Source organism: Chroicocephalus ridibundus, chromosome 1, assembly GCF_963924245.1.
Source record: "Chroicocephalus ridibundus chromosome 1, bChrRid1.1, whole genome shotgun sequence".
Taxonomy (NCBI): Eukaryota; Metazoa; Chordata; class Aves; order Charadriiformes; family Laridae; genus Chroicocephalus; species Chroicocephalus ridibundus.
The window spans coordinates 168,564,806-168,583,895 of record NC_086284.1 but is presented as its reverse complement, the minus strand read 5'-3'; the positions used below and the strand labels follow the sequence as shown (position 1 = coordinate 168,583,895).

General features: G+C 34.8%; 1 protein-coding gene across 8 annotated transcripts in view; it reads right to left on the bottom strand.

Moving 5' to 3' along the window:
• The window catches only part of ANKS1B (ankyrin repeat and sterile alpha motif domain containing 1B), a 448,571-nt gene that overhangs the window by 382,872 nt on the left and 46,609 nt on the right, over positions 1-19,090 (bottom strand). For 7 of the 8 annotated variants that reach the window (XM_063322734.1, XM_063322727.1, XM_063322733.1 and 4 more), the window contains exons 2-3: positions 12,113-12,193; positions 7,720-7,876 (exon numbers count right to left, since the gene is read on the bottom strand). The exons of the other annotated variant lie outside the window; for it this stretch is intronic. In XM_063322734.1, coding sequence (XP_063178804.1) covers positions 7,720-7,876; positions 12,113-12,193 — 238 coding nt within the window. The remainder of the gene's footprint in view (positions 1-7,719; positions 7,877-12,112; positions 12,194-19,090) is intronic. 8 annotated transcript variants of the gene reach the window in all.

Here is a 19,090-nt window from a genome sequence, read left to right as displayed (position 1 = left end):
GATTCAGGTATAAAAGACAGAACAATTTTTAAGTTTCAAAGAGAGAATTAGAACTCGTTTAAATGCCCGCTAAATTTATCTTTATCTTATCTTATGCTTTGACAATTTACTACTACTTACATAAAATAAATCACCTTGGAAGCAAGAGGTTTTACTGAGAAGAGAGGATAGAGTTTCTAAGTAGGTTTTGACAGTCTGTCATCTTCAAATTTAGGAAAGGAGGAAATGCCTACCAGATAGACACAGTTGGTTCAGCATTCCCAGAGAGACCCCTAAGGTGGAGGAGGCTATAACAATGTATTTCCTGGACTGGAAGAAACTTTATCTTCCTCTTCTTACCCCTCATGGAAAGGTGGACATGGATGTCAGTCAGTGTTACGAACTTCCTCCTTAAGGCATTTGTTTATAGAAGACATACAGTAAGAATAAAAAAAACAACCCAACACATGATGATATTTTAAGAGTTACGTGATTTCCTCAGTCCCACAAACGCTGTTGCTTCTGAATTGTCTTTTGTGCAGACAAAGGTAACCCAGCTGTAACTCTATTGATTTTAAGGTACTGTTTGTCTTCGTATCTCTAAAATACCTTATTATTTCAAAGAAACTTTTGAAAGACATGAAAAAATATTCTTGAAGAAATTAATAATAATACTTTAGTATTATTGCTTACGTTTTCAGTCCCAAATGTAAACAGTTGTTTCTGGAGTACAGAAAGTTTAAGTGTTAACACTTATTTTCATGAGCAGTTAACCTGCTATGAAAATACAATTGTCTGCATGCGAGTTACCACTGTGTGATTAGATCTCGAAATCTGATATCCAAGGGCTAAATAATGCATCTAGTGCTGAAGAAACAGACTAGAATGCTTTTAGAAATTTCAGATACTTCATTACATGTTAGAAACTACAAGATAGATCCTAAGACCGAATAAGTCAAGAAAAAGATCTAGAAAACAGAACCTAGTAAAATGTACAAAATTTAAGACAAAAAGAGTAGACCAATATTATGCAAAAATAGTATAAAAGAGAAGTCTGTATTATTCAGAATTAATATTTTAAACAAGTAGTTATTCATATGGCCTGATGGACCTTCTTCAGAAATAAGAAAGGCATCTCATGATTCTGTTTTAACCTTTTGTAATTTTCTTCTTCATTGTTACATAGGTCTCTTCATGAGCACGGCCCTGACATTTTCTAGCCTTTCTCTGAATCTGTTCTCTTCCACGTACAGTCAGAATTCAGACTTCTGTTGCTGCAAAATGAATTGTGCCTTCACAGCATTGCATCTGGTCAGTACTGCGGGCCGGGCTGTGCTACATCATTTAGCTACTGAGAATGCATGCCACCGCAAAATCTGGAATATCTCTTAAGGTCTATTCATTACAGGACAGATTAGCAAATATGTTATAGAGACAATTATTGTACCTTGGCTGCCTGATAGTAAAGAGGTACAGGAAATATCAAGAGAATGAACGACTCTCATGAATATTATATAGGTCTTGTAAAGCCACTATTAAACATTGGTTATATTTAGGACTTTTACTACATAGTTGTGTAGTTTGAAGCTCCTAAAGTCCATGCAAGTACTGTACAAGCAATAATGACTATAAAGTAGTGATTTGACAGACCTTTCCAAAGAATGCTCAACTCCTTTATTATCAAAGCGTTTTTATGATGAACTTGAACAGGGAGACTTCATAAATCACTGAGCCATTTCTTTGTCACATAATCCCAATGTCAAGTGACTGAACAAGACAATATATCCAAGATAGAGAAAAGAATGATCTCAGGATGGTCTTACTTCATCTACTAAAACAGAAAGGTAGTTTCCTGAGAAGTTCCACCAATATCATCCTGAAAAAAATAAGGAAGTTTGCCCAACTGATTCAGTAAGTAGCATGTCACTGTGTTTAATTACAATGGGAATTAAAGTGCTTTAGGGCAAAGGCTGAACAATGTTACAACAGAAACTCTACAGACAGCCAGCAATGAGGAGAACTTTTGGGAACAACATTGTGACTTTATTGTCCCTTTCCTTTGCGGAACAGAATGGGTTTTTACATGGTGCACAGATTTTTACAGTTTATGTTAAAAAATAGCTAATGACATCCTTCTTCTTATCACACATTATCAATGAACCTGTCTAATTTGAAAGTCATGAAAGAAATAAAAAGCCCATAAATTTCTTCATCAAGTACTCTCTTAAACACAAAACCAAGCATCAGAGTTTAAGCATCTCTAGTATTTCCAGATATATTTTCAAAATTGATTTAAAAATCAAAGCATCTAAGACAAGACTAAATATCTTCCTTTTATTGTTCTGCTACAACTGTAATTGTACACAGACAAAAAATTATTCACAACTTGGCTTACATTCAAAAATTTAGAAATGTCAGAGTTCATATCTACGAGGCATTTAGAAGAGGCTGTATATTGTATCTCTGGATGTGTTTCTCTAACTTTGTTGGGGTTTTTTTAAGACCTACCATTCCTGACTGAATTTTTCCTTTACTGCATGCTACCGTGCTCTATTTCTACTTTTCCTTTCTCGGCACAGTTTAAGCCTCTGTATTCTAATCCCCAATGAACGTTCCAGTAACGAGTGATGACCCCCTGGGATCATCAATTACATAGATAGTGGGTTTGAGTGCACCCTCAGCAAGTTTGTGGATGACGCTAAGCTCAGTGGTGCATCTGACAGACTAGAGGGAAGGACTGCCATCCAGAACATTGACAGGCTTAAGAAATGGGCCCATGTGAAGCTCATGAAGTTCAACATGGCCAAGTGTAAGATCCTGCACTTGGGTCAGAGCAATCCCCAATACCAGTACAGACTCAGTAATGAAATGATTAGGAGCAGCCCTGGAGAGTAGGACTTGGGGATACTGGTGGATAGAAAATTGGATATAAGCCAGCAATGTATGCCTGCAGCCCAGAAAGCCAATCCTATCCTGGGCTGCATAAAAAGAAGCGTGGCCAAAAGGTCAAGGGGGGTGATTTTCCCCCTGTACTCTGCCTTGGTAAGACCCCACCTGGAGTAATACATTCAGTTCTGGGAGCCCCAGCACAAGAAAGACACCGACGTGTTTGAATGGGTCCAGAGGAGGGCCATGAAAATGATCAGAGGGCTGGAACACCTCTCCTGTGAAGAACAACTGAGAAAGCTACGGTTGTTCAGCCTTGTAAGCAAGATGGAGAGAGACTTTTTGCCAGGGCCTGTAGTGACAGGACAAGTGGTGTTGGTTTTAAACTGAAAGAAGGTAGATTTAGATTGGATATAAGACAGACATTTTTTTATAATGAGGGTGGTGAGACTGGAACAGGATGTCCGGACAACTTGTGGATGTTCCATCATTGGAAGTGTTCAAGATCAGGTTGGACAGGACTTTGAGCAACCTGATTTAGTAAAAGATGTCCCTGTCTACGACAAGGGGGTTGGACTAGATCTTTGAAGATCCCTTCTGACCCAAACCATTCTATGATTCTATGAACATATTATGATAAATATCTTTACCATACAAGAACAATATAATGACAAATAAAGATGCTGTTGTCCCATAATTTAGAGATTACTTGGATTTAGACAGTAATATTTTTCCAAAAAGACAATTTTGGTAAAAGTTACTGGGAAAAATTCTGCTGCAAATTACCCAGTGTGAACCAAAATCAAACCTACTGAATTCCTATTGAAATTTGCCTTTACTTATGTGGAAACAAAATAAAAAAGTAATTTTGTAACTCGGTTAGCTACTTTCTTCAAATTTGTTGCTGCAACCGGCTCGAATCAAAAAGATTGCCTTTGCACATTTTTTTCTTCTAAAAAGGGTATAATGAGAGTTGCGAGTGAAATTTGGAAATTCAGCCACATAGTCTCTGATTTAAGGGGGGAGGGGGAGACATCAAATGCAGAACATGCGAATGATTGTTTTTGTAGGCTACTTTGGAACTGAGTTGTCCTTCTGGAAGTCCCTGAGGTGTCACTGAGAGAAGCATATAATGTCTGTGCTTCATTTTGACGTTTTGGAGAAGACAGTAAATATGCTAGATGTTAGGTATTTACATATGATGAATGCATCCTCAACTCTTTTCCTTCACATTTCAGAAGAAGTGTCAAACAGCATTAAGGAAATGTGAGTGTTTTTTATGACAATTACAATATGATGCACAGAAAAATTCTACAGTACATTAAATACAAAAATGTAAGGAAAAAGACATGCTATGTGCATAAAGAAAAACAGGCAGAATCACAAAACAGAGAACAACAGCACCAAGAAATTTCAGAAGTGTTCACATGTTTTACTGTAAAAGTTTTACTGTTCATATTCTATCAATATATATTAAAAATATATTTTTAACTTGATATTTATTCCTGATGTCATTCGCCTTTTTTGTATGTGATTTTATGCCCTAGTATCAAACACTACATATTGACATATATGTGGCTGTTATTTATCATTAATTTTGTCATTGATTGAGATCTCTTATTAATTATGTAATTTTATGAGAGTTGCCATAATAAATGTTTGCGCTACCCAGATATCTTTACATAAAAAAACATGTAAGTAATCTGTTAACAGCACACCTTTTTATTATATTTAGTATTACTTACTAACAAATCTTGATCTCATACTACCCACCTGATCTTAATTCGATTTATAATTTACATATTTTCAAGTTTTTGTCAATGAAGTTTAAATACTTACATGTTTTGTAATTTCACCATATTTTGTAATTTAAAACATACATCATGCAGGTCAACTACGGCACCCGTATTAAACACTGATAGAATTATTCTTACATAGTTGTTATGCTTTAACCATTTTCTGTATGTAGAGTTGCCAGACTACATTCCACCACCCCCATAAATAATTGTCATTTAACCATTCGCCTCCTTACTGTTTTTTTCAATTTTATGTAATAGGAACAGTAGGGGGCATTCAGAGCTTTAGATGCTGGATGTGGCTGGATATGATCCTATGATGCTAGTTAACTGCATTTTAAATGTGTAGCATGCAGTTCAATTAATTTACAGTATAGTATATTAAATCCATTAATTCACGTAATATACATTTATGCATTGTGAGCTTCTCATTTACTTCTTTGTTGTGTTGTTCATTACTTTCACTTAAGTTTGTAAAAGCATTTCTATTTCTTTTACATAGAATTTTAATAAAATAGATGAAAAGTAAAGATGTATTACACATTATTTGCAACAATTTTTAAATTTAAACGAAAACTATTTTCTTAAACTGAAAGCACACATATTCTTAATGTGATCCTTATCAAACAAACAAACAAACAAACAGGGAAAAAAGTCTGACTCGAGTATATTATTTGCTGTAGTGAAAAGGTGTCAGGAGAAATGGCTATTCTTCTCCCCAACTCTCAGAACAAAAAAGAAGAAAAATAACCCAGGATTTCTTATAAGCTGTTGCTTCAGCTCCACAGATCTAAGAGAAGCTATGAGAGCTATGAGGAGCCACCTGAATTACACAACCTATCAGCAAATACGCAAAAGCCTCAGAAACCTACAGACTCATAAGAATGTACAATAGGTATTAGGGTGAGGATGCCACTCTGATGTTATTTGAGGATATATGGGTGGAGATGGCTTTATATCAACATGGCATTTCCCTCATTCCATGATATAAATAATATTCTCATGTGTAGAGTGCTAATTAGCATGGGAAAGGTGGTATCAGCAAATTGGTCCACCTACTAAAGCTGGTCACTGTCTAGAGTGGAACACCAGGGGATTTACAAGGTCAGAAGAACTGTGTTGTATGAGATTAATTTCAAAGTTTAATATGATTAAGACTCTCTTAAGAATCTTAAAGTCCAACATTTCTTCTGAGGATTGCTCACACATTTTCCATTATAAAGTTTTGGGGTAAAATGCATAAACAGGAGATCTAATGACAAGACCGTTTTTTGAGTCAATGAGGCACAGACTCAGATGCATTTCTGCTTATTTTCTCCAGCAATCAAACCAGAGAGACTGGACGCACATCTAGTCAAGCTTGAGAATATTCCAGAAGTTTTGAAGTATGTGTGGGATTGGGAAGAAGTAGGTTTGAATTTACATTTCTCTTTCTGATCTTACTGAAATATACTTTTCACTATCCCTCCCTCTGAAGTTCCTGCATAGCTTCCAGTTTTCTGTCAGTAGAGTATGAGGAATCTCTTCAAGCAAATGGATAACATGCACTCAGAAAGTTCCTTTTTTATTTTGTTGCAGAAATAAAACCGAAAAAAACCATTCTCCTTGACAAAAGGTAATCCTACAATTCAACTGGTTTCACCCTACATGCAACAGCTGATAAGAATGAGAAATTCCGAGAAACTCCTAATCTGCAACTCATACCACAGAATTACAAGTTTTGTTTTTTGTTTTTTTCTTGGATGAGCCAGGGTATTATAGGATTTCCCAGAAGACTGTCGCATGGGCATATTTTATTACTTTATTTTCCTATATTTCCTGTGCTAATACTTGATATTCATATCATAGTTACTGTATGGATTCCAATGGCTAAGTCTATAACGTCAAATATCAAATAGATTATTCAAAGAATGGCACCTCACACTTCTTATTTTCTCACAGTTCGCCTTCTGGCCACACTAATGTAGACACTGAATGCGATTCATTTGTTAGACTGTACTCTGCATTTGAGGTGCTGTAGGGCACCATACCTGGAGCCCATCAGCCACTCCACAAGGACATGGAAATTCTGAGCATCCTCTGTCATACCTTCAGGCCCACACAGATGTCTCAGTTACTGCAGGGTGCCTTAGAAAGTACTGGATTTCTGTGTTTGGGCAAATGAACCCCACCTTATTTTTGGTCACCTGAATAACCCTGTTGGCTCCTGTGATTACACTGACTAGGCCTCTGTGGAATAAAAGAGTGCATATACAGACAATGTAGACACTAAAATTTAGATCTGTATTTGGAGCTAACTCCCACCTTTACATTCAAATAACTTCCTGATTACCCTGGCACATTCAATAGCTTATTGTTACTACTCATATTTCACAGCCTACGTCCAATCTTCAAGCAGTTCAGCTGACTACAGATGGTGTCAGATTTTAATCTCCTTCTCTCTTTCTATTTCTAAATACTAACCCTACAAATGGACCCTATAAGCACATACAGAATGAAAGCAGAAGGTGTGCCATATGTTTGACAACAGAATGCAACATATTTATCCACTTACCCACTGTAATACTCTCATCAGTTTTTCCTAGTATTTATGTGTCCTTTCTGCTGCATGTGCATACATGCAGTCCATCTGGTTTGTCATTTATCTCTGCATACCAGCTCATTTACAGTACACTCAAAATATACCAAAAATATTAATTTTATCTCAAAGTTTTTCAGGAATTTAATATCTAATAAAGTTAAAAAGACACAGAGTTTACGCAAATTTACATCAATATATATAAGATGTATAGTTAGAGTATGTATTCGTATGAATTTTCAGAAACAAGCAGAAGGTTTTTTCATACTTTTTAAATCTAATCTCCTTTAGGTCAGTGTCCATCCAGAAGAAAGATATCTGTTATGCTTATACTGGAAGATTTTATCAGTCTTGGAGAAGAAATTACCAAAACAATGGAAAATAGATAACTTTTTTTAATATGGCTATAAATCTGCCAGACCTAAAGAATATGTGCTGCTCTTTTCTGACGATGTACACAAATATTTTTTATCACTTCACCTGTTCATTCACTCTGGAGTGTGATGGTCCATGATGGATGAGAATCTTCACGATGTCTACATCTCCTCTCCAAGCAGCCAAGTGAATAGGAAAATAACCTTTATTATCTGCCACATTAGTTGATGCTTCATACTGAAGTAATTTGAGAACTATATCCCTGAAAAACAGGAATTAAATCTAAAAATTGACAGAAAGTCTATTTTATTAAGTTTTTACATGAACAAACATATTAACAAAATTTTTACCCTGAATAACATAAAACCCCCTGTATTTTTAGTGAAACTGCTATAAAAATGAAGACCAATCATTTCTAAGAATGAAAAAGATAGATAGTAAAACATAGCCAAAATGTTATTCACTGTAATGATTCTTATTTTTTTATGAATACCTATCAACAAGATTATCATCAGTTCTCTGAATCTGTTTCTTTCAATAGGATCACCTGGCCATGGAATCACTTTTAGAATTTGCCAGTCAAGGCCACGTGCATGTCCCTCAAGACAAACCTTCCAGGCACTAAAGGTAGAGGAGTACTCCTGTCCCCATCATTGCTGAGTTCTGGAGGCAGGGAGACAAGGGGGTAGCTTTATGGACATGGTTCTTGCAGTAAGGCTTAAAAGTAACAGGCTTTCTTCTCCTTTAAGGCATTATCTCAAAGAGTTCTTTTGGAGGAAAGAAATTAAAGATTATCTAGTTAGATATATAATATCTAAAATATAAATAAAATAAAATAGCTTCTATTTTCCTTTTCCACACCCAGCTTCCTGAGACCTGTGAGGAACACAGTGATTTTTATTATTTTAATTCTTATTATATTCCTTTCAGTATTTTCAGTGTGGCTTATGATACATTCAATGAAAGATTAGTATAAGCTAGTATATTGAATCCCTGATTTTTAAGCAGTTTCCTGTACTTAACTTCAAAGGTTAAACTTAAAAATCAATTGTCTGGTATGATCATTGGTTATCAAGCAAGTCAAAAAATAAAAAATCAGTTTTATCTTATATCTCCAGTTGTCTTCTCATAGTTTGACACAGCCAGGCCTCATTGGTTATTAAGTTAATAGCATCTATGATCCAGTGTGGGCAATTCTATGCACATTTTTGCTGAATATGGAAATTCTGCCTCTTACCAATTTTGCTTAAAAAATCGGGGAGAGCGAGTGTGGAAGAAACTAGGTGCAGCCTATGTTATGACTATGAATGAAGGCCTTGACTACAAATTAAGATAGAAAGTAAATCCCGAGGCAATTGTTCTCCCAGACTTGATGGAACCTTATTTAATTGCCTATTGAGAGAAAAATGTGGCAAGCAAAAGTGAATATATCCAGGTCAAAAGAACTCCCAATTGTCTCCAAAAGAAATCATAGAGATAATGCAGTCGTTACATATAAGCCTTGAGGGAAACTTTAAGCTGAATTTTGCTTACTCCTGACAAGGTCAAATAACATGAATACAACCAAGAAAGAACAGTTCCACTACAGAATGACTTTTGCCACAGCAAAATTTCCAGAAAAGTGACTCCTGAGACTTTTTAGTACAAATAAGGCTTGAGAGACTTCTCATGTTATAATAGTTGGTCTTGTGGTAGATGGTTAATGAAGGCTAGAAATACAGTCTAGTTTGAAAGGGACACAAATCAAAGGAAAGAGAAACTGAAACATGTTGGGGGGGAAAGCAGGAAAAAAACCCTCCACAACTGAAATATGTAGATAATGATATACAGCAACTATTGTGAAGAGTCTGTTGCAAGATTCAAGCTACAAAATAGAACCTAGGTCTCCTTCATCCTTCAAGAATGCCCTGACCCATCACATTTCTCTAGGGTGAGTCTTTTTTAGTGCTCTGTCAGAACTTTTCCATTTTGTAGAAGTAAATTTCAGGAGGAGAAGACTGAGAGTCCTTAGCCCAGTAACATTACTGGGCTAAGTAAAATTACTTAGGAAGACTGAGATTCAAGTCCATGCCCCAGATATGATTTAATTACTTATATAAAGCAGAATAGTTTCAAAAGGAAAGAGAACTAACCCAGAATAACCAAGGAGGAGGGAATTCATCACATACAATGATCAAGCAGGGATTTGAACACTGATGTCCAACAAGTGTTCCGGCCACAAATTATTGGTTGGGTCATTAAGTCTTAAATCCTCACTTTTCTTGAAAAACTTTGAAATCTCTCAAGTTCATCCTAATGTAAAGTGTGAAAAATTAAAACCCCAGAAGTTCAAAGGACAAGAACTTCTCCTAAGTGAGAAGGTTCTCATGTCAACAGATAGTACCCAATATTGATTTTTAATATCAAGTTTCAAATCTGAAAAAGCGTAAAGCAAATGTGTATTTGATATTTGTGGTCACTAACAAAATTACAACCACCAAGTGTCTGTCCAATTCTCTTGTTGACAGTGCTACCATTATAGAAGGATCAGTATGATGGCTTGGATAGCAGGTCCTGAACCATCATGATTTACCATGAAATACCTCATGATATATTTCAGTTTACTTTACTATAACAAGCTATAAATGTGATGACAAGGACTGCTACTTACCCTGCTGGGATGGTAAGGGGTCATAGCAGCCAGTGGCTGTTATGACCTTTTCAAAAGCAGCAGTTATATCTGCTGTGGTACATAGGTCCGTATCTTGAAGTTGTCTCTGACTTCAGCAGAAGTTTGGCCAGCGCTGTATCTGAAAATGCTGTTCGGCTTTTGTATGTTTTCGGATTTTATAGTTTATATTGCTAGGATTCACTTGAAATCTCCGATGGATTCAGAGATAGATTCAGCAATATTTTTACTTTGCTGGGTAACTATTGTTTTATAGTCAGTATTAAACATACTAAAACCAGTTTTTGCCTATTTAAAACCAGCAATCTTCACAAGGTAAGGCTTGGGCTTTTGTCAGTCAAAAATGTGCAATGGTACAAGAAACAGTGCCAATGGCACAGAAACAATCCATAAACTATATCCAAGAGAAAGGTTATTTTCTCTGCTTTTAAAAAAGGCTGAGTTTTAAGGACTTAGACCATATTAAGGACCATATTAAGGACTTAGACCTAATTCCATGGAGGTAAATATATTAACGGATTATTCTGAATCTTCCTACAGAACTGAAATTTTTGAAAATGCACAATATCTAGTTTAACAGTATTTTAACTTCATTTCTTCATTCCGAAACAGAATATCCTATATTCACCAAAAGATTAATCTCATCTAAAGAAGATATGCAGGCTTCTAGAATATGATTAAAGTTTTAATTTTTCCAAGAAAGAATGCAAAAATTGTGAAATGAGTAAACTAAGCATATAATTGTTATGGATTCATATGTTATCTTACGGAAAGTTCAAAATCATATTAAAGTTAGTGCAAACCACTTTCAGATTCAGTTGGGTTTTGATCAGTTCCTTATCTCCCACAGAGGAATAACCCAAAGCCTTACATAAAAATTTTCCATAGTGAAAATCCAGACAGTGTTAACACCATCAGTTTACCAACAAGATAGTGGGAGTTCATTACGTGGAGTTGGTTGGTTACAGCGGAGTCCTTGGCTACAGTGGAGTCCATCCCACTAGAACTTTACAGACCTCATTAAACCTTTCTTTCTTGTTCTGCCTTAATAACAACATGCAGTTGGCAGCATAATACAATGGAGGTAATGTAGCAAGGGGCAACATGTAATACAGAGGTAACACAGAACAAATTACAAGGTGTAATAACAATATATGTAGCAAGTTTCCAGTTTTTTACTGACGTGTTAATGCCTTAAAGAGTTTACTGCACTGGTATGCCTGTGCAGCACCCCTCAGCGGGGACTTTGCTGGCTTTCCCCAAGCTTGTTGAGACATGCATGTGGTAACTTGGATGGACAGCAGGGAGGGAAAAGCTACAAGATCCCATACAAGGTAATAGCCATTTTTTTCTGCTTTCAAGTGTATAAGTACTAAATATTCTTATCATCCTACTTTTACTTTGATAACGATTAATCTATACTGTTTTGTCCACGATATTGTTTCCTTAAACATTCAACGCACTATAGATCTGTACATACACACACAAGCATACTACAAAGTTTCCTGTTGTAATTTCCCAGTAGCTAAAAAGCATTGGAGCCACCACTAGCAATAACAATAATAAATTCACTCAAAATCAAGGAAGAACTTGGAAGAACCTGTACAGAATCAATAAATTCTAAAGTGCTTTTCCTATTTTTTATTACTACCTGCTGATATTAATGACAGTATCAAAAATTCTTATATTAACATATCCCCTGGGAAATAAGATGATTTTGGCAAGATGGGGCTTGTCAACTTTCTGTGAAAACCTCAGTGCTATGCTACATGTTTTTAAGTTACACAGTTTAATGCCATTCTACATAAAAACTAAACATGACGCACTTACTTGTGTCCATTTAAAGCTGCATGATGTAAAGCAGTATAACCTGAACTGTCTGTGCAGTTTATATTTGGTCCTCGCCAGATGCTGCAAATAAAGCACAATTGTAAAGTTATTTCTTTGGCTTGGCAAATACAGAAGTCAGAAATTTGATGTATAAATAATCTAAAGATCACTGCAACAAGTGTGATTAAACTTTAAGAGACAAATTATCTTGAAAAGAACTTAAAACGTCATGTTGATATCAATATAATTTATTCATAAAAATAATTTTAACATTCATCTTTATAGCAGTCATGAACTTTATGTAGGGCAGTCTCAAAGACTAATAACTACTCTGTCATTTCAATTAGATCTGTTCTTCCAGTATGATTGTGGTAATTACGCTGAGGCTACAATCTGATTTTGCATTACTTTTTTCACAAGTATATATTCATTGACTCTAGGTCAGTTAGTCTAGATTCATACAAATGTAACATTAGTGAAATTAAATAATATCCTTTAAAGACATGGTTAATTTATTCTTTTTACTTGGCCTGATATTTTAGCTTCCATTCTAACCAATTATATTTTTAAATAAATTACATATATATAAAAACAAGAGTTTAATAAATTATATTTCCCTTTTTTTGTTGTTATCTTTCTGTATTTTCCAGCACTTATTTTAGTCAACTTCATTATATGTCCCGTGTAACCAGTTTTACGATCTATTATGGAGTGCTCACAAAAGAGTAAAGGAGATTTTTTTTTTCAAAGTAGAAAAATGTGACTGGTACTCTAATAAAAACAAACAAACAAACAAACCAAAATAATAAAAAAAAACCCACACAAAACAAACCAAAGCACCAAAGCCTGGAAATTGGATACCAGATGCATATTGAGTACCTCCAGGCTTTTTGCTAACTGACTACATTTGAAGCTGACTGTATCCTTTGTGGAAGCAATTTCCTACCTATTCTTTTATTCTGTAACACAGTTTCCAATCATTAGTATTACAGCTTCTAGTCCTGAGTTACAGTCTGTTTTCTTCAGCTTCTCATACAGTGTTGAACAGTCATGGGCAAGCAATATTTTCTCTTCTTTTCATACCTTAGAATCAAGTGCTGCAGTTTCAAGAAAATAATCTGAAGCTAATAGTAAAAAGAGTTTTTCATACTGACATTTTTCATGTTCTACATCAATAAAATGACAAGTTATGTTAACATACGCTTTTTAAGAATTCTTTACTACTGAATCTGTTTTTATTACCAATGGAATACTGGTGTTGCAGACTGGTCTCTTGTTCATTGTGTGTGTTTGAATGATTAATTAGCTCATAAATTTAAACAGTTGTTTTCCCATAAGTAATACTGCATGCATACAGAATTATTTTGGTGACACATTGTGTTCTGCAGTGAGCGTAATTCTACATAGTGCTGGGTACCTCACCTCTCGCTGCAATTTAAGTTCTTGGAAGAACAGGACCAAAAAATTTTTTTGGGTGCAAAGAAGCAAAAAATGAAGTTTAGTTTTTTTTTAATCTACTCAGAAGTCTACAGATGTTATTTTCTACAGAAGGCAACTTCCAGCTATGAAAGTCACTCTGATCTTTCCAATTAAAAGGAATTATTTTAACTTCATGAACGACAGCTCTTCCATAATAAACAGATGTTATTTATGTGGCAAAGACAGGCTGTCCTTTTCTATTGGAAGGAAAGAAGTCCTTATCTATCATTATTCTATAAACTCTTTTATACTTTTGCATAATACTTTACTTTATTAGTTAATTTCTTATTTATTTGAATCCACTTTCTTCTTTTGATTTTTACCAGCTTACAGAAAAATTAAGCAGAAAAATGGAAGTGGTACAGAAAGTAATATTTTAAATATTAAAATAAAAACATAAATGACCAGAATATCAATATACTAGGTTTTGCTTGCTTGCTTGCTTTGGTTTACAGTTGATAGGATTTGCCTGTTGGTTGTTTTTTCAAATTGCAAGGGATTCATGAGTTCATACATTATTCATGATGCATTAGGCCTTTAAAAAAACAAAACGAAACAAAACAAAAACCAACAAACCCAACCTCCCCCCCCAAAAAACCCTAGTTGTTTCCTCCCCTAATTTGCTCCTTTAATCCAAACACTCTTTAATGCATAGTTGACTTCCTGACTCTGGTCTTAGGAAATATTTTTCAACTGAAACTATACTGAATTATTTTTTTTTTTTAAACTGAAACTTTATTAATGAGGATATAAATGCACCTATGTGAAGCTTCAGGTTGGGAAACAAAGCAGAGCAATTGATGACTCAGAGAGATGAAACAGGATGGACAGACTAATCACTGTCAGCTCCCAAACAATACAGAAAGACATGCTCAAAATCAGAATTTGGTTATCAAACTAAAGAACACAGGAGACATGAGCAAGACTTGGCTGCGGGCGTCTCTTTTCCCTTGGGCCAGTGCAGAAATCCACTCCTAAAAGGTCTTGCATTGCTACAGTATTGCAACATTATTTTCTACAAAATGAATGCGGTTCAGTATATGCACTGTATATTTATGCTTTAATAACGGATAACCAAATTCAAACTGGACAGTCTGCAAATAGATATTCTTACATCCTAAAACTCCCAGCTGTCGTGAGCAGTTCATCTAAAGCTCTTCGCTTGTAATCAGAATACACAAAGGTAAAAGTATAGTGGTGTGTTAGCACTGTAAAAAAGCATCTAATTTCATAGAAGAGTGGGGTGGAGACAAAGAAAAAGCCTCGAGAGCCTTTCTTTAGCATCATAAACACATACAATATATAAGCAATTATCAAGCATACTGATTTATCTGTGTATTAAAATACTTCAATAGTTACTATGAAAACAACACTAAGGAGAATTTGGAACAAAAAACATTACCATTCAACCTCCAGAAAAGATTTTGACACAAGATCAGCAGCTCTTTAGATTACTGTTAATATTGAATGTTCTCAAAAACATGTTTCTCCTAATTCTTCAATGCAGTCAATAATCAAGCTTCTTAATTTTACATACATTAGTAAGTTAGGATATTTTTTTTTCCTATGTACATCAATAAATTAGGAAAATCTATCACTTAATTAATTTTAAGAAAGTAATTGAATCTACTTTTTGCGCAAAAACTCAGTTTTCACTCAATGATGAATTAAAACTCTGAATTAAAACATGATCATCAATTAGTTTTTTCCATTATAACTCACCAAAGTGAGGCACAAAGAAACTGAAGTTTGTTGTGTTACTTACACTACTGCCAAAAGCAGAAAGACCTTCTTATTACAGTTTGCTGTCATTGTGGACAAAGGATATTGACCTTTTGAATTCGTGTCAAATATTAATTGGAAATACACTTTACTTGGTAAGAAAATTAACATTTTTTCTTTTTTATGAGCTGAAGATAATTACATATAAAGAGTAGCATTTCAAAAGTGATATGAAAATGACAGTCTAAAGAAAAAGACGGTTAGTTGACGGATTTGTTATTTTGCTATGCTTTTTGCTATATGCAAAAAAATAATGGTGAAGTGGCTGTTGTTACACATACATGAACACTACAGCAAGGAAATTAGAAGTTAATTCAGCCAATCTTCATCACACAGGCACACTCCCTGTCGACAGTACAAGGACCATGCATACAGACACAGAATGTCCACCACAACTTCAAATGTTCCCATTGCATTTCCCCTCTGTACATATATTTTCATGATATTAGTTCATTATTTCATTATTATTATATTGTTATTTCATTATTATTAAATTATCCATGCTCTAATACTTATGCTCTTTATATGGTAGTTTTCCACAGGGAAAGGAAAATATTGTGGTAAAACAATGATAAGGGGCTTTAAAAGCCGTAGAAATCTGCCTGCTGGCACCAATGTCTGTCTGCCCATTGGTTTCACTTAAACCTTATCTGACAACTGACTGGTAACTCGCTTTGGAATTTATCTCTTCTCTGAAATGAAGCAGCAAGGAAGAGGGTGACACTGTCTGGATGGAGTCAGTTGCTCCAGAAGAGACGGACAGAGCGTGGTCTTCATGCCTGCGTATTTTAGGGTCTAAACCCTGTTGAGGGCTGAGAGAGGCTTAGCATATGCCTACTCCTCACCCCTCCCACTCTTCTCCCCACCTTCTTTCCCAGGTGTTCAATATCTTTGGAAGCTCTTGCTAGAGACCCCTTGGCTCCTCACAACTATAGAAGCAGTGAATCTTGTCTTGCAGGTCAGTTTTAATAGTGGAAATCCTAATCTGCATCCTGTTCCCATTGATATTGGTGGCAAACACCAAGCAGCTCAGATAAATCTAGTTTCCTTATCGTTCCTGTGTTCCATAGAATAAATATGTATTACAGGAATTTGTGTTGTTCTGAGCCAAAATCTTCCAAAATTTCCATGTTTATTATTGCTAATCTGACAGCAACACATTGCATAAAGTTATTAGAGCACGTAGCCAGCCAGGTTCCTGTATTCATTAGTGCTCTCCCTACATTCATACACATTTTCAGTGATGTAAATTGAGCTTATACAAAATAGATGGACAATTTTACAGAGCATTTTTGAAAACGCAAACTTTTACACAATAATATGTATCATCAGTTATTCAGACACAAAATAATGTTAGTTATTGTGAACAGCAGCAAAATAGCTCCTGTTCTCTATTTTATGCACAAATAAATCAAATTGACAACCATGTTGCTCTAACATGTATAAATTAATAACATTACTTATCAAATATAGAAGTGTTTCATTTCAGTAAATGTGATATTTTTTCTTTCTACGGGTTCCTTTGTGATGGAATCTAGTGTTGCATAACATATCCTGTAAAAAGAATTTATGTTTTTTTCATCTATGGTTTTACCTATTATTTACATTACTTTGCTGAATTTGAGATACGTTTTCAAATTACTTCAAGGAAAGTAATTTCAAATATTTGCCTTTAATGACAGTGGTAAAAATTTTTAGAAAGCCTTTTAGAAAGCCACATTTTAAAGCACAATAAATAATCAATAAATAACAAGGTACCCAAAATTTATACATGGAAAAACATTAAAAAAATGCATTTTAGGATTCTTCTAGAGCAAGTGCAGCTATAAGTCTTAAAGTCACAAAAATAGATGATGTCTTGAGTAAGGCTATCTTAGATCTTTTCAGTATTAAAATGGCTGTTGCGTGTGGCAACTGAGAATTAAAAACTCAAAATGAAAAATAATCATAATAATTAAGAATATTTTTTTAATTAAAAAGGAGTAGGGCAGAGGGATTATCCATTCAATGAAAAGTAACTGTATTTTAAAAGCTGATTGTATATATAATTCCAATTGTTTATTTAAGTGCTTTTGTTGTATCAGTGTGAAATGTGACTCAAAACCATTTCATTTCTGAATGTGTGGAATGTTCTTGTTTTGATTCCTGCTGTTTAGTTGTCTCAGTATAAATAATACAACAAAATTTGTAGTCAACCAATTCATGTGATTAAGTATGTTATTCAAGTTCAGGTTCTAAACCAGCTTATTCTGCTTGTTTTCTTTAACCTTGATTTGTCTACAGTCTTAGCCATAAACAGCGTTAAGTCTGGAAAACTGGGAAACTTCACTGAGTTGTGATTTTATTTCCATACTGATTCTGTTCAATTGGCAAGTGATTTTTATTTCATATGAAATATTGAATATAGCAAATATTATGAGTTTGGTTATATATTATACAATATTTACTTATTACTATACTTAGAGTGGCTCCTATACAAGTAGGTCTCAATCCTTCACAGTGGTCTGATAATGAGGTACAGTTATGTACAATAAACTACTTCCTCCTTCAAGAGCTTATGCAAAATTTTATCTATCTCGTTGAGAAGCTGTGAGTCCATATATGTAGGAACTGTTACCTTGAAGTCTCCTAATAGCTGGATTTCATGAATGAATGGATTTTCATTGCAAGTATGCATTGCCTGTGATTAAAAGAGAGAAGTTGATAACCACAGATTGTTCTTCCTCTTTACAGGCGTATGATCAAGTTAATCCAACAAGTCTTATTTCAGCAAAAGGCCAGGGTTTTACGAGATTGTTACCTGTACGAGATCTACAGGTGTGGCCTTCATTCCATAAGTCTAAGATTTATCACGGAACATGAAATTATTATTGGAATGGAGTGCAGACAATAATTAAAGGTAGATCTAGCCTCCACCCTTCTTTGGCAGTGAAGATTTCCAGAGGTAAGGGAAATTATCCCCTGCAGCATATGTGTATGATACAAAGATTCTGCTCAGATATCTTCATTCCCTTCCTATCAAGGAATTATGCACTTCAACTTGGAAACTCGAAGAACAAGTTGGGATAAGCGAAGAAAGGAGCATCTAGAGAGCCATTTGATTCTTCATTAGGGAGATATAGTAGACATTCACAGAAATATTACTGGGATGCTTCCGAGGTGTCTATCTGTGATTCTATGTCTCTCTGAAAGGCAGAGAAGGGTTTCTTCCTCCCAGCTGTTGTAGAAGCCTCCAGTATACATATAACCCCTTTTGAATGTTAACTGAGAACAGAAATGTGAAGACAAATTAGAAGAGTCATTCACTCCCATCTAGCCTATCTAAGGCATGAGCATAATAGCTACCTAATAATGCTCAACTTCACACAGCATTCCTGCTATAGTTGTTGTGATTGAATTCAGAGTTTGGTTTTGCTTTTAAAAACCTGTCTAAGGAATGGTATGTGAGGTAACTGTAATATAAAGATGGATATCAAGCAGTACAAAAAGAGAAAAAATTCATAATCTCACAACATTATGAATTTAGCACTACTGTTATGTTTATCTTCTATGGATCATGCTTCTTTTCTCTATGAAAAGCTACAATAAGTTGGTTAGAAAAAGATCTTTTTCCAAATATACAAACAGCAGGATCAGCACTTAAAGGGATAATACAAGCATGGAAGTGAAAAGGGTAATTTAAAAAAGCATATAGAACAAAGGCATCATGTCGAACAA